General features: G+C 38.1%; 2 protein-coding genes across 2 annotated transcripts in view; one reads left to right on the plus strand and one right to left on the minus strand.

The window, feature by feature from the left end:
• The window catches only part of CAST (calpastatin), a gene marked incomplete at both ends in the record, with an annotated part of 116,985 nt that extends 113,265 nt beyond the window's left edge, over positions 1-3,720 (plus strand). Inside the window, one exon of the mRNA XM_080707573.1 lies at positions 3,670-3,720. Coding sequence (XP_080563699.1) covers positions 3,670-3,720 — 51 coding nt within the window. The remainder of the gene's footprint in view (positions 1-3,669) is intronic.
• Positions 3,721-8,666: 4,946 nt separating this feature from the next.
• ERAP1 (endoplasmic reticulum aminopeptidase 1) overlaps positions 8,667-14,527 on the minus strand; it is a gene marked incomplete at both ends in the record, with an annotated part of 37,847 nt that continues 31,986 nt past the window's right edge. The window contains 5 exons of the mRNA XM_080719544.1: positions 8,667-8,822; positions 11,227-11,308; positions 11,837-11,977; positions 12,464-12,625; positions 13,494-13,678. Coding sequence (XP_080575670.1) covers positions 8,667-8,822; positions 11,227-11,308; positions 11,837-11,977; positions 12,464-12,625; positions 13,494-13,678 — 726 coding nt within the window. The remainder of the gene's footprint in view (positions 8,823-11,226; positions 11,309-11,836; positions 11,978-12,463; positions 12,626-13,493; positions 13,679-14,527) is intronic.

A 14,527-nucleotide genomic window follows, 5' to 3' on the forward strand; every position in this document is an offset into this window, starting at 1 on the left:
ACCCTCAACAGCTCCTGATCAACACGCACAATAACCGTGAGTGAAATTGCGGTCCCTAAAGGAGAAATCCCTGTACTGCATGCCCAGGGACTTTGATATTCTCCCTGGGTCTGAGATTTTGCAGTCCAACCCAGTGAAGGAGTAGCGATGGCAGAGATACCACACCTTAGTCACAGCTCCCCATGGGAAAACGCCCAGCCTGTCACCCTCACGGTCTCGCGGAGCCTCGATTAACTCCCTGGGTCTGAAACTTTGCGATACAACCCAGTAAAGGAGTAGTGGCAGCTGAGATTACCACAGACTCGAGATACAGAGCACCCTAAGTGAAGTCATAGTGATCCAGGGAAGGCACAAACTTCTGAAATCATGGGAAAGAGGAACAATAATAAAGCAATGAATGCCCAGAACCCCATATTATCAGAACCTGATAACACAGAAATTCAGAGATCTCCAGAAGACCAAATCAGGAATATAACTGTAGAAATAATACAGGACCTTCGAAAAGAATTTAGAGTCTAAAAGACATAAAGATGCAATCATTAAGGCCTCAATTCAAAGTATGAACAATCGATTAGACCACATGGAGAATAGAATCTCGCTCCTAGAAGGTGATCACTCCAAAAACAAACACATAATTTATAACTTATAAAAAAATCAGACAGCAGGAATCTGACATTGAAGAAATATGGGCCCCTTTTAAGAGAGCTAACCTAATAATCGGAATAGAGGAGGGAAAATTAGGTGAAACCAAAGGGATCAATAATATCTTCAAAGAAATAATAGCATAAAACTTTCCAAACATAGAGATCGATACACAGGTCCAGGAAACTTATAGACCTCCCTTTAGACAGGATAAGACAAGAGGTTCCCCACACCGCATAATTGTCAAAATGACCAATGTGGAAGCCAAAGAGAGAATCTTAAAGGCAACAAAAACAAAAGGCCAAGTGACATTAAGAGGCAAACCAATTGGAATCACTCCAGACTTCCCAAACCAAGTCATGAGAGCCAGAAGGGCTTGGAGTAACATATTCCAAACTCTGAAAGAAAACAACTTTCAGTCAAAAATTTCCTACCCAGCACAACTATCTATCAAATTTTATGGGAAAATAAGAAGCTTCCATGACAAACAGAAACTGAAGGAATTTATGTCTTCAAAACCAGCGCTAGAGAAAATACTCAAAGAGATTAACTACAAAGAAGAAATAGGTAATACACACCAGAACAGCAGACAACTAAGCAAAGAGGAATATATTCATGTGTTTATTGGTTAAAATCTTTGGAGATTCATTATTTATTTTAGTCTTTTACCTATTTCTAAATTGTATTGTTTGATTTTATTGTTGCTAATTTTTAGGATTTCTATTTGGAATATTAATATACCTTCAGATGTAGCATTTGGAAATATTTTACCCCATTCTATCAGTAACTTTTAACTCTGTTTACATTGTACAATATTTTTTTTATTTTTTAGGAAATTTGTTTATTCTGTTTTTGCCTATGCCTTTAAAATCATATCCAAGAAATCATTGCCAATTTCATTGTTGTGAAGTGTTATGACCCAGGTTTTCTTCTAAAAGTTTATAGTCTTAAGATTTACATTTAGGACTTTTATCTGTTTTGAGTTAATATTTGTATATGGTATTAGGTAAGGGTCCAACTTTATTCTTTTTATGTAATTATTATTTTTCAACAATATTTAGTAAAAGGATCATTATTTCCTTCACCAAATGTTCTTGGAAACCTTGTCAAAAATAACTTGACCATATATGGAAGAATTCATTTCTAGGCTTTTAATTTTACTCCACTGGTTTATATATCTACCTTTATAGCAGAACTACACTGTTTCAATTAATGTAGCTCTATAATGTTTGAAATCAGAAAATGTACATCTTCTAGCTTTGTTCATTTTTGAGATTGTTTTGGGTATTTAGAGTTCATATTTGATGTTAGGATAGATTTTTTCTGGAAAAAAATGTATGATAGTTTCACCTTAAAAAAAAAAAGAAAAAAAATATCCTCTGGTAAGAAAGAAAGCAAAGAGAAATATTGAAATGTTATCTCTAAGTGATCAAAAGTTTGATATCAGACAAATGAATCTGTTATGTGAGATTATCATTGTTAATTTTGGATAAATTGCTGTAATATTAGATGTCAACCACTAGCCAAGCATGGGAAGGAGGGAGGGGGAGGGAATGGTGTGGGGTAGGGGCTAACTGGGTGATGTATGCACATATGTCTACACAAGTTTTTTATCCCATTATGATGTATGAATACAGTGCACCAATTAAAAAAAATTTAAAAAATAAAATTAGGATCTAATATTCATTAGGCAGTACCTGGAAGAGGAATTAGTATATAATGGGAATATTTGTTCATATATTAGTCAGTTTCTTATCACTATAACAAAATTCCTGAGGCAATTAACTTTTAAAGAATAAAGGTATATTTTGGTTGATAGTTATGGAGGTTCCAGCCCATGATTGATTGCCTCACTGCTTTGGTCCTCTGGCAAAGCAGCACGACATGATGGGAATATGATGAAGCAAACTGCTCACCTCATTGCAGGAAACAAAGAACAAAAAGAAGAGATGGGTACCACTATCACCATGGGGTACCACTATCACCCATGGCCTAACGACCTCTCGAAGTCCCCACCTCCTTAAGGCCCATAGTACCACCCCCAGTACTGCCGCCCTGGGGACCAAACCTTTTACACATGGATCTTTAGAGGACATTTAACATAACAACAGTATATTTAACTGTTCATGTTGCTCCAGAAATTAGAATGAAAGCTAATGAGTGAAAGTTACAGGGTCCAGTTTAAGTTTTGGAGTTGGGCGTTAGTAGAGCACAGCAGTTGGGAGCTGTGGTTAGAAATGGACATTGGATTAGATCATTTCTAGATCCTTTTCTATTCCATATAAATGGTTCTAATAACTATGATCCTCTGATTATAATGAAAAACTAAAGGTGCATATTTAAAAATTATAGTCCAGTTGCATCAAAACTCAGGTACAAAACAATGAAATCTTCCTATTATGTATCCCATAAAATATAAGAAATGAGATTGATCATTGAAAATTACTCATGTCAATGTATCTCAAGTAGATGAAATACTTTTTGCTTATTAGTTTTAGTTACACAAGGTACTTGATCAGACCCTAAACAAAAACATAGAAAACATAATAACCCTCTATAAAGAGTACATTAGCTGGCCAGCCATGCCCTCCCCCCCAGTGCAGGAAAAGGGTGGATTAGTGTAGAATTATTAAACGCTTCCATTCTAGAACACTTGTGCAGTTTTTTAAGAAAAATTTACTGACAAAAGCCTTTAAAAAACAAATTTGTTGGATTAGAAGAGTAATTCATTGGTAGACTGCATAGCACGGGAGACACTGGATTCTATCTCTAACAACTGAAAAAAATAAGTTGTGGCTTGAGATCATGTACAGTTACTTTTAGCTTATAAAATAAAGAAGAGCGTGCAGTGTTTGTTCAAAGAAGGCAGTGAGAGGAAAGGGCTGTCCTCTTTCCCCCCACTGACTGCCCTCTTCATTAAATCTGAGGAGTCCATAAACTTGCCTCATGTACCTCCCCTGATGGATCAATTTTTGATACTTAATCCAGAAAAGAAAGACCTCACTGGTGTTTTTGTTTCCCTTCTAGACAATGGAGGAAGCTTCCAAGCCAAAAGCTGATGAAGGAAATACAAGTTAGAGTCTCTACTCTTTGGTAAGTTGGGTGTTGATTGTGAATGATGACAAGTGCCCCTTCTGTCAACTTGTGTTATGGGGGGGAACCAAAGCATACCTCTTGAGTATTTCATGCTTTCTTTGTATTACTGGTATAAAATGCACATTGCAAAATTCACAGGAAATTCGATTATTTTCTGAAAAGCACTAAATGAGATTATTGTGGTATGGGAATGTTTAAAAACATGAATTTTCTGATTAAGAGCTCATTAAAAGATTAGGTCAGATTGTTAAAGAAAATTACCATCTAAAGCTCGTTGTACCTTTAAACTCCAAATGCTTATTATGACTACAGGTTATTGTGGCAAAGTAAAATTAGCACGTTACAATTTATAGTGAAATGTTCTCTTAACAGATAATTACACATACCAGAATGGGTAAAAATACCTTTCAGAGTCTGGTAACATGTACAGGGTTTAGGGAACAACAGCAAAGAAAAAGACTGATCATTTTGTCTGTCTTAATTTTGGAATGTAAAGCACTGTGATTCTAATTTATGGTGCCTAAAGACATCCAGCAGATGAAGCAATTCCTAAGATCTATCTTGAGAGATGGACCTAAATGTTTAGAGGGGTAGAGTCTTACTCTAAGCCATAAAGGCTTACTAATCAAAGCCTAAAATAAATAAAAATGTCAGATAAACCAGGTGTAGCTCTATCTCCATGATCCAGTGTTATGGATACTATAAGGAGGAAGGAAGGTATAATGATTAAAATTTCTCTAAGATTTCCCCAGAAATTAATGAAATTCTCTTAATAATCTACTCTTCTATTTTTTATAGGAAATTGCTTCTTGTTGTCTGCTATACAATGCTTTGCTAAGTGGCATATTGTCTATGCTTGCAAAATTAAATTTTCATGTCAAATGGCTCACCAAATTTCTTTAAATTTTCCAGTTGTCTGCATATAAAATCTTCAGCTGGTGGATGGTGACTTTGAAGAACAAAAGGCTTTCACAACAGAAAACAGTTTTTCTGGGTGGCTTCTAGTGGTATTAAGTCATTTGACATCCTTAACATTGGTTTGTTATTCTTTTCCAGAAAGAAAACGAATTTGTCTGGTTCACCTGTGTTATTTTACTGAGTATTTAACTTTGAATTTTTTTTCTAATTGCCTTTAGTTAGGAGAGAAAGGAAGCTTTATATTTGTAAGAAATATATTTGATAGTTTCTTAAAGCAACACCAAAAAGAAATCGAAAAATTTTGCAGACTTTGCACATTTTACACACAGTGCCTGTAAATCTCATTAGAATTTTCAGTTTGCACTTAATTTGTTTTGTTTTGTTTTTAGCATTTGGAAAACAATGCTTTAAATATTTGTCGATGTTCTGATTTCTTATCCCCCCTTCCTCTTGAGCTTTTGAACTATATTTGATGTTCTTTGGGTTAATGTTTATGAAAACATAAAATATTGTACATTGGGCACATATCTCCTCTTGGGCTGCTATAATAATAAATGGATAATAGATGACCTGGATAAACCAGGAGGCGCCGATCTCCTTCTCAGTTTGAACTTTTCTTTGCCAGTGGTGAGGACTTCTGTACGTTATAGTCAGAGAAAACACTGGGACTTGAATCAGGTCAACAGAACAGCAAATGCAGACTAAGTCACTGTGTAGCAAGTTTCAAGAAGAACATTTAATCCTAGAATATTCATGGCTTGGACCCTGTGACTTACCACATTATTAAACTGTTTACTACTATTCTCTCTACAGAAAACCTGAACGGTAATCGTTTGCTCAAAGCTGTGTGCCACATTGGTCTCTGCACTGTGTAGCATCTCGTTTTATGGAAGTTAACTTTACCAAATAAAAAAAGAAACAAAGTTCTACTTTCAGAATAAAAGATAAATATATGTGTATATATATATATATATATATATATATATACACTAACACACATATGTATACATACACACATATATATGAGAGAGAGAGAGAGAGAGAGAGAGAGAGAGAGAGAGAGAGAGAGAGGAGAGAGAGATTTAAAGTCTCTTTCCCCCACAGGAACTTAAGAAGTAGGTTCTAATGTCCTACAACTTTGGTTTCTCAAATCTTTCTGAATGAATAATTCATGAGCGTTGCACTGACACACTGGTATCATTGATGAAATTTTTATAATTAATTTCATCTTTGTTTCATGGCAGTGACTATGGGAAAAGATGTTAGGTACAGATCATAAAACAGATTTGAAATGTCTAGTTTTCCGAGAGCGTGCCCTGCTTTAGCATCAATTTAAAGCTTTTGTTAGGACTTAACTTGCTTCACTCAACATAGGAAATACTGCCAATACTGTCTCATGGGGTCAAGGGCAAGCAAAAATTATAACATTGCATATAATGGGCCTCAAATTTTGTTAATACGCTATAAAAGTATTCCCTACAAATCATGCACATATCTATGGGCATTCACACTCCTCCTAAGTAAAATGCTAAGTCCCTATCTCATAAAAGAGGCGGCCATTAGTTCTATTTTCAAGGCACTAAAAAGAAGAGAAAAACCCACTTTTTTTGTAAAATTTAACTGTGTATCTAATCCTACTACCCAAGCAAGTATAGGTGTTTGTTTTAAAAGGACTGAAAATGTTAACACTGACAAATATTTTTGCAATGGTGTGGCTGAAGTGCTACTGATTTCCATGTATAGAAAGAAGTATTTTTTAAATGATATATCAAAATCCAGAGATTTAAGAATACCTGAAAAAAGTGAATATTCACTTAAGGTACTTGGAATGTGCTTTATTTTTTATTACAAATCTCTTCAAGTTTAGGTGTTTGATAGTGATTCATAATGACTCAAGAAAGTGACAAGATTTAAAAGGTTTTTTTAACTCAGAAAGATAATTTCAAATATGTTTAGAAGTAAATAATATACATTTTTATTACCAAAAAAGTTTCTACACATTTTTGTGGCAATCTATCTATAAAATTGGTGTTTCCAAAAGTAATAAAGGTTAGGTTCCTCAGGTGACCCAAACTGAAAATCAGTGTTTCTGTGTTTCATTATTAATCAAGAAATAAGATACAATTAAAGCAAATATTTTACATTAAAATCTTGGCTGTGTATGTTTTTTTTGTTGTTGTTTTTGTTTTTAAACATAAAGTAGCCTGGGAAAGAAATTACTAGTGATTTGTTTTTATTTTTAGTTCTCAAACCATCAACCATGCTATAGGTACAAAAATGGAACTGCAAACATATGTCCAAAAAAGTCACTTTATTTCACAAAAGCAACACATTTTGACATTTTTCATATCATGATATCCCTCTCTTAAATTTTATGCCATATATTCTGATATTCATATGTAAGACTTCAAAAACAAAGAACTCATTGTCTTCACTTAGACTAATATAAGCAAATATTTTCAAATTTCATAATATTCCACTACCTGTGCCTCTGCAATGACTTATTGTTAGAAAGTACCAATATTGAGCTATTTAGGAATTTCAAACTAGGCCAAACGAGCAAAGAGAGAAAACACACTCCCCACCTGAGGGTCAGCATCTCTCCAGGACAACTTAAATGCAAGGTGTTTCCTCTAGACCTGAATGCAGATAAACTCTAGTTTTTCAGAAGCCTAGCTATAAATCAGGGTCCTTGAAGAAACAGCTGGCATTCAAGTTAGAAGAACCCGTGGAGAGACTGGCTGAGGTGATGCATGCCTGTAATCCTAGTAATACTTGTGAAGCTGAGAGGAGATTGAAGGTTCAAGGCCAGCCTCATCAACTTAGGCACTCCACAACACAGTGATACCCTGTTTCCAAATAAAAAGTAAAACAGGGATGGGGTGTAGCTCAGAGGTAGAGTGCCCCTGGGTTCAATCCCCAGTAAAACACACACACACACACACACACACACACACACACACACCTGAAGAGGGAAGAGGGTTCTTCATTATATATATATATATATATATATATATATATATATATATTTTTTTTTTTTTTTTAACAAAGATACAGATAGGATGATGTTTGGAAACCACTAGTACCACCAGGACTAATATGCCAGGCTCTTGTTGCAGCACATGGCCCTGAGGGATGAAAGGGAGAGGCAGTTAGCCCAGAAATGGAGAAGACTGGGTGGAAAGAGGGCCGCCTTTCAGGAGCTGAGAGCAGCCTGAAGCAGCCTGCGTGGGAACCGACGGAATTCATAACTCCACTTACTCTTTCCCCAACCCCAGCCCCCGAGGCGCTACTGGCCCAATCCCAAGGGCAAGGAAACCCGATGACTTGGGCTGGACAAGTCAGCACCTGGAAGGAGGAAGAGAGGGGGATGGCGGATCTGGAGGGGGGTCAGTGGGAGAGCTCCGGCATAGCCGCGTCCACCTTGGTTACTCATCCAGTGTTCACGCTCAGGCGCTAGTTGAAACCTGCCAAGGACACAAGCGAGCCTGCTTTAAATGACAGGCACAGGGGTTCGCACACTGTGGGGCTTAAACCTAAAGCAAAAAATGAGAAGAAATCAGGTACTTTACTCCTCTGCATTTGGGAACACAAGCCTTGGGTTTACGATGCAGGGGCAACCCCTGTAAATGACAATAGTCCCTGGATGTAAAAACCAAGAACTGATCCGGGCGTGGTGGCGCACACTTGTAATCCCTGTGCTTGGGAGGCGGAGACAGGAGGATGGCACAGGTTTGAAGCCAGCCTCACTGGCTTAAGAGACCCTGTTTCCAAATAAAAATATAAAATAGGTCTGGGAATGTACCCTGGAGGTGGAAGGGTTTCCAGGAACCCCAGTAACAAAAAAAAAAAAAAAAAAAAACCAAGAACTGAGCTTTTCACAGAAACTACTACTACAGTCAGAGGGAAAGTATCTTCAGCTGGAGCCAAAACACCACCTCTACTTTCCAAATAATCTCGACAAAAGTTCAGTGATTATAGATCACAGGGATTCGGCAAGGAATGAATCATTACAGCAGTCCAAGCTTTTCCTTTTGCAGCCACACTTTGATTTTGTCAAAATTCTTATCCATCCAGCGTATGTTTTCCTCAATGGTTTCAATTGTTTGTTGGACACAGCGGAGCTGGGAACCATTTTCTTTCAAAGAACTGAAGAATCCTTTTACCTTGTGAGGAAGAAATGGGTTTTTTAAAAATTAATTTTATTTAGCCAACGTAACTTCAGGCTAGTTAAAACAAAAGTGAAGCCAAATTTGTCAAAATTCTGTGTAGAAGGCAGCCCCAGGTGTCTGGATCTGATTATATACACATACGCTTAAGCTCTATGAAATGAGCTCATGCCTCATGATGTCAGGTTCGGGGCTTATTCGCTGCAGCTCTTTTATTTATTCACATTTGCCAGGCTTTAAAAGGCTTCACTGTTTACCACTTTATAATTAAGGTTTAATTGAGTGTGTCTACTTAATGTGCATTCTGTCCGATACACACAGATGCAAACTTAATTTTTTAAAACATGATATCTAAAAAGCAGAATGTGCAAAGTGTCCCCTTGCCAAGTAAAACAGTCCTGACCACATAACTGCAGCCTTTCTCCAGGGGCCGGGTCTGGTATGCTATAATGGAAACCTTAGGGAATGGGGCTCTTAGCAAGTTCTGGTGGTAAGACTCCAAGTTTTGACAGTTTTTTTTAAATCTTAATCCACAATTCATGTATTGTTCTCTCAAGATAAAATCAAAAGTTCTCCCAAGGTTTTAGAAAGATAGGAGACTTTCCTCCCAAATATCTTTGTTGTTATTTCATCTGTGAGTATCTAAGCTCCTTAAGCTCACATGAGGGACAGGTTAGCTCTGCCTTGGCGGCTGAGCACTGTGTTACTTTGTTTCTCCTTAAAGGGTTCTTAACCTTTTCCTGTAAATTTTCACAGCATTAATCCATCTTTTTTTTTTTTTAATTTTGTAGACCAGGAACAAGTGTGGACCAAGATGTATTATTTATCCAGCATGAATTCCAGACAGCTAATTTTCTAAAAATCCATGTAATAATACTATATTATGAGTTTGGGAGGAGAGGGAGAGTGTAAGAATAAGCTTTAGAAAGATCAAATTCCAATTTAAAATGATGCAGAGTTATTTTAAAATTACATTTCCATACACTTCTCAATGTGCTGACTGCATGGCCTCCTGCTGAAGCAACCTGGAAAAGACCTCCTTCTCCTCTCCCTCCTCCCTCTCTCCATCCTCTTCTCCCTCCTCCCTCTCTCTCTGCTCCTCTTCTCCCTCCTCCCTCTATGCTCGTCCTCTCCCTCCTCCCTCTCTCCATCCTCCTCCTCTCCCTCCTCCCTCTCTCCATCCTCCTCCTCTCCCTCTTCCCTCTCTATCCTCCTCATGTCCCACTTTGTGCTGCAGCTCCTCCTACTGTGTCACTATGCAGATCCCAAACTTAATTCCCTGTCAGCTGAATCGCACTTTAGGCCCCCTTTAACAGTCAGAGCACATCAGTAATTTCACTAATTAGTCAAGATATTTAATTAATCCTGAAGGAGCCCATCATGACAGCACCACTAACACAGAGAACTTCTTCATAAGCTGATGTGAGGAAAGCTATTAACCCTTTTCCTGACCCCAGATGGTTTCTCTGTCCTCACCTGCCTCAAAAAGCAGCGGTACAATGAGAATTTGATTCTTACTGTACCTGCCTCTCTGAGTGTTTTCTGTACAGTAAGCAGGCCGGGCCTGGAGGAAAGTCAGCTTTGTACAACACTTGCGTGTTTCATGTGCCCTCTTTTCAGAAAATGAGAATAACGGATTTCTCGTCTTTGCCTGACTGCTAGAAAGCTCTGATAAATTGAGGGCACCAGTACAATGATTATCCTTAGGTTAAGTCTGGCTTACAGCTATCTCCTGTCCAGTATGCAGCTTCTTTATTTTGATATTTGTTTTGTGGAAGTTTACTTTGTAGACAGACTTTAAAATTCCTAAAATTTTTTTTTTCTTCATAGTACTAGGGATTGAACCCAGGGATGTTCTACCACTGAGCTACAACCCTGGCCCTTTGCTTAGACTAGCCTAGAACTTGGGACCCTCCCTTACCAGCCTCCAAGTATTGGGTAGACAGGCATGTGCTACCATGCCCAGCTGCCTAAAATTCTTTATGAAAGGAAATGATTATGTATGATAAGTATTAAGGAAACCATGGGTTTTAATAGTGAAGAACATAGATTCCAAACCTGCCTTGTAGCTGGATAACCACATCAGTCCTTCCTACACCTCCAGTGCTCACTTTTAATATCTTTAAATGAAGACTCATTGTCTCAAGTGATTTTTTTAAAGTTGCCAAGATTTTAATGGCAGAGCAAAGACCTCTTAACAGGTTTGAGAAAGCCACAGCTTTCACTGGTTCATTTTCATCTGATTTTTGCTTAATACCATGGGTACAAAAATGGCTTCTAATCACACTCTTAAAGTATTTTGCCCCATACTTAGTAGTTGTCACTTAAATTTAAAAGAATTTTTCTCTATTATTATTATTGTTATTACTATTATTATTAAGAATAATTATTATTATTTTACCTCTTCAAGCCGTGCTCTAGTGGAAAACTGATTTGTTGTTCCCATGACCATGTGGGCTATGGAAGATGAGCCAAGTTCAAACCTAGAAATAGCGATTGTCAAAATGTATTGTGAAATACTTATTCATTCAAGGTGTATTTTAAGTGTCTCATGTAAGTAACAGCATTGAACTAAAAACCAATTAGGTATGAAAAAGATACGAAATATGGTCTCTGTCCCCCAATGGGTTAAGATCTAGTTGCAAAATATACTACATGCCAACCACTGAATAAAAGATGAAGTATCCAAGAGAAACAGAGGTAGACTAAGGCAGATGGAAACAGCAAGGATGCTGGTGGAAAGTCAGGCTGACCTAGGAGGAGGAAGGCTTCAAGCAAGCCGGTGGGAGGGGAGGGAGTCCTTCCAAATGGAAGAGAAAATACTGCTGCTCAGATGCATTCATTAACACTGAAGTCAGGCTTCATGTCTTATAAGGGAATTTTAAGTACTTCCACTTTCTATCATCAATCAAAAAATTCTCACAGTTACTATTGTTTTACTGCTGGTAAAGCTAAAACAGCAAAAGTTGAAGTAACTACCCAGTCCCAGCACAGTATTTCTCACTACTTACTTTTGTACCAGTTTATTCCAATTTTCCCTCAGAAACTGCCAGGCCAATGGATATCCCACTGGGTTTCTGCCAATGAGTATGAGGATATGTGGGAACTCCTGAGTTTTTATTATCTCTCCTTTTAAACTTTGGTCTAGTAGCCTGTGATGATTAAGAGAAGAAATGTTAGCAATGAACAGGTGACAAAACAGTTATGAAACTGCAATAACTTTTTTAAAAATCCAGTCTTCCAATAATAAAGGCCAAAAAAGTAAACTGGCAACTAGAGTCCTGATAAACCCACTGTAGCTACATACTAATAAAAACAAACATTTTATATCATGTTTATAATACCTATTCTCATATGTTCTCTCAGTTGTTCAAAAGAATAGTAAAGGATGTCTCTGGTAAATATGCCAAGTATGTTATTGCTTTAAAGACATACAATCTATATTCCTTTAAATATTTTCCCTGACATGTGGTTCTCCCCAGTTATTTGCCCTTCTCGTTGGACTAGATATATGCCCACTCACACACATGTTCTGAGCAGAATAGGCAATTTATGACCAAAAGAATACAAACAGGTGCCAGAGCGATGGCCTCTAATTTAATTTCCCTTGGCCACACGACCACGAGAGAATGACTCACCACTGAAGCTTTTCCTTGTTTTGACTCGTACACAGGGCAAATTCAATCTGGCTTTTCTCAGTACTGGACAAAGAAGACTGATATTTGCTATAAAGGAAATCCCAGCCTTCTGTGTTCTGGGCCCCCACAGCAAACACTGCCAGGGTCACATCGACAGGCAGGCTGTGGGAAAGAACACACCCATGAGAATCTGAGAGGCTGAAAGAGCACGCAGATGCAGAGTGGGGACCAATTACGAAATGATGAGCTGGCCCCAGCTCAGAGAAGCTTGCCTGGGAATGCAAACATCAATTATTGCTTTCCTTCAGTTACATTTTATAAAAAGAGGCAAGAGAAAAAAAATCTTCAAAATCAGATTTGAAGGATCCTTCTCAGAAACAAGAAATGCCATTTCTATAAATACCTACGTATCTAATGTATTTCAGAAACATTGAGTGACTCCACAGGGGGTCACCTTTTGTGCCATAAGAAAGAATTCAAACAAAACTCAAAATGGATGCAATGGACAGAAGTCAGGAATCCCACAGGACCACTGTTCAAAAGCATTTCTTTAAATGGAATGTTTTCTGTATGGTATTTAAGCTTCAAATAGAAAAGCACCAAAGTATAGCAAGAATAGAGATTTCCTCAGACAGTGAGATCCTTCCTTGCATAGGTAGTGTTAGCAATGGCTAGATATCATTGTCAGGGGCCCAAGAGAGCTATTAAAAAAAATGCATTGCCTGTGTTTCAACCTGGCCTGGCTGTCTCAGTTCAGTAAGATTCTGTATTACCTATATAAAATTAGAATTATTAAAACCGCATTCTAATTCCACAGATATTTAACTTTTATGCACAGAAGTTTCCTCAGCATTTCTTAAAACCAAAAGTTGCGAGATATACAGGTAAATCTTAAAAAGCAATGTATTTTCCAAACAATGGCAGCTGGGGAGACTTGTCCAGGCCTCTAGTTTTCCCCAGCAGTCAACACCAGAAATGGGGAACCAGAGATACTCTACCTTAAACAATCGGGCAATTCAGTAGGACTGACCTCACATTTCCATTGGATTCCTTCCACTCTCTGAAAAAGCCCTCTGCCCTCTGCACGCAGGGCTGATACTTGCGCACGCAGGCGAGAAGGAGGAGCTGACTCCGCAGCATTCGCTCTGACACAGAGCCATGGTCTGTCCATGTCTGTTTATCAATGAGGTCCCTCAGCAGTGTGATGAGGAAGGCCTGCAGGCATAGACAGGGGGCAACTGTGTGTGTGTGTGTGTGTATTGTATTGTCACAATTTTTTGTTTATAGTACTTTCTCAAGTGATGGGGATGTGTGTGTGTGTGTGTGTGTGTGTGTGTGTGTGTGTTACTGTGGATGGAACATGGAACTCCGGGGCATTCTATACCCCAACCCTATTTTATTATTCTATTCTGAAACTACCTCATTAAGTTGCTGGGCTGTCCAGGGAACTGCAATCGTCCTGTCTCAGTCTCCTAAGTACTAGGATTATAAGCATGTGCCATTACGCCAGGCAATAGAAACTGATTTTTAAAGTTTCATCTAACTCTTACTTTTTAGACTGTGCTGCTCTGTTTTTATTTAATTATAAAAAGGATTAAAAAACAAGCAGTGATGACTCTAGTATTTGCATAACAATCTTTCCTAAAGGTTATCCTACAATGGACTTCCACTCTTCAACTAAAAAAGACAGTTTATATGACTAAATTTGTGTGTGTGTGTGTGTGGTACTGGGGTTCCTGGAAGCCCTTCTACCTCCGGGCTACACTCCCAGACCTATTTCATATTTTTGAAACAGGGTCTCTTACGCCAGCGCGGCTGGCTTCGAACCTGCGCGGTCCTCCTGTCTCTGCCTCCCAAGCGTGGGGATTACAAGCATGCGCCACCACGCCCAGCTGTATATGACTAAATTTTGAGAACAAATTATACAACCAAACTTCATGACATTTTATCAAAAGTAGAAATTGTGAGCTGGGCGTGGTGACGCATGCTTGTAATCCCAGCATTTGGGAGGCTGAGACAGGAGGATCCTGTTTCGCGGCCAGCCTCAGTTACTTAGTGAGGCCC

Source organism: Muscardinus avellanarius, assembly GCF_963383645.1.
Source record: "Muscardinus avellanarius genome assembly, chromosome: 1".
Taxonomy (NCBI): Eukaryota; Metazoa; Chordata; class Mammalia; order Rodentia; family Gliridae; genus Muscardinus; species Muscardinus avellanarius.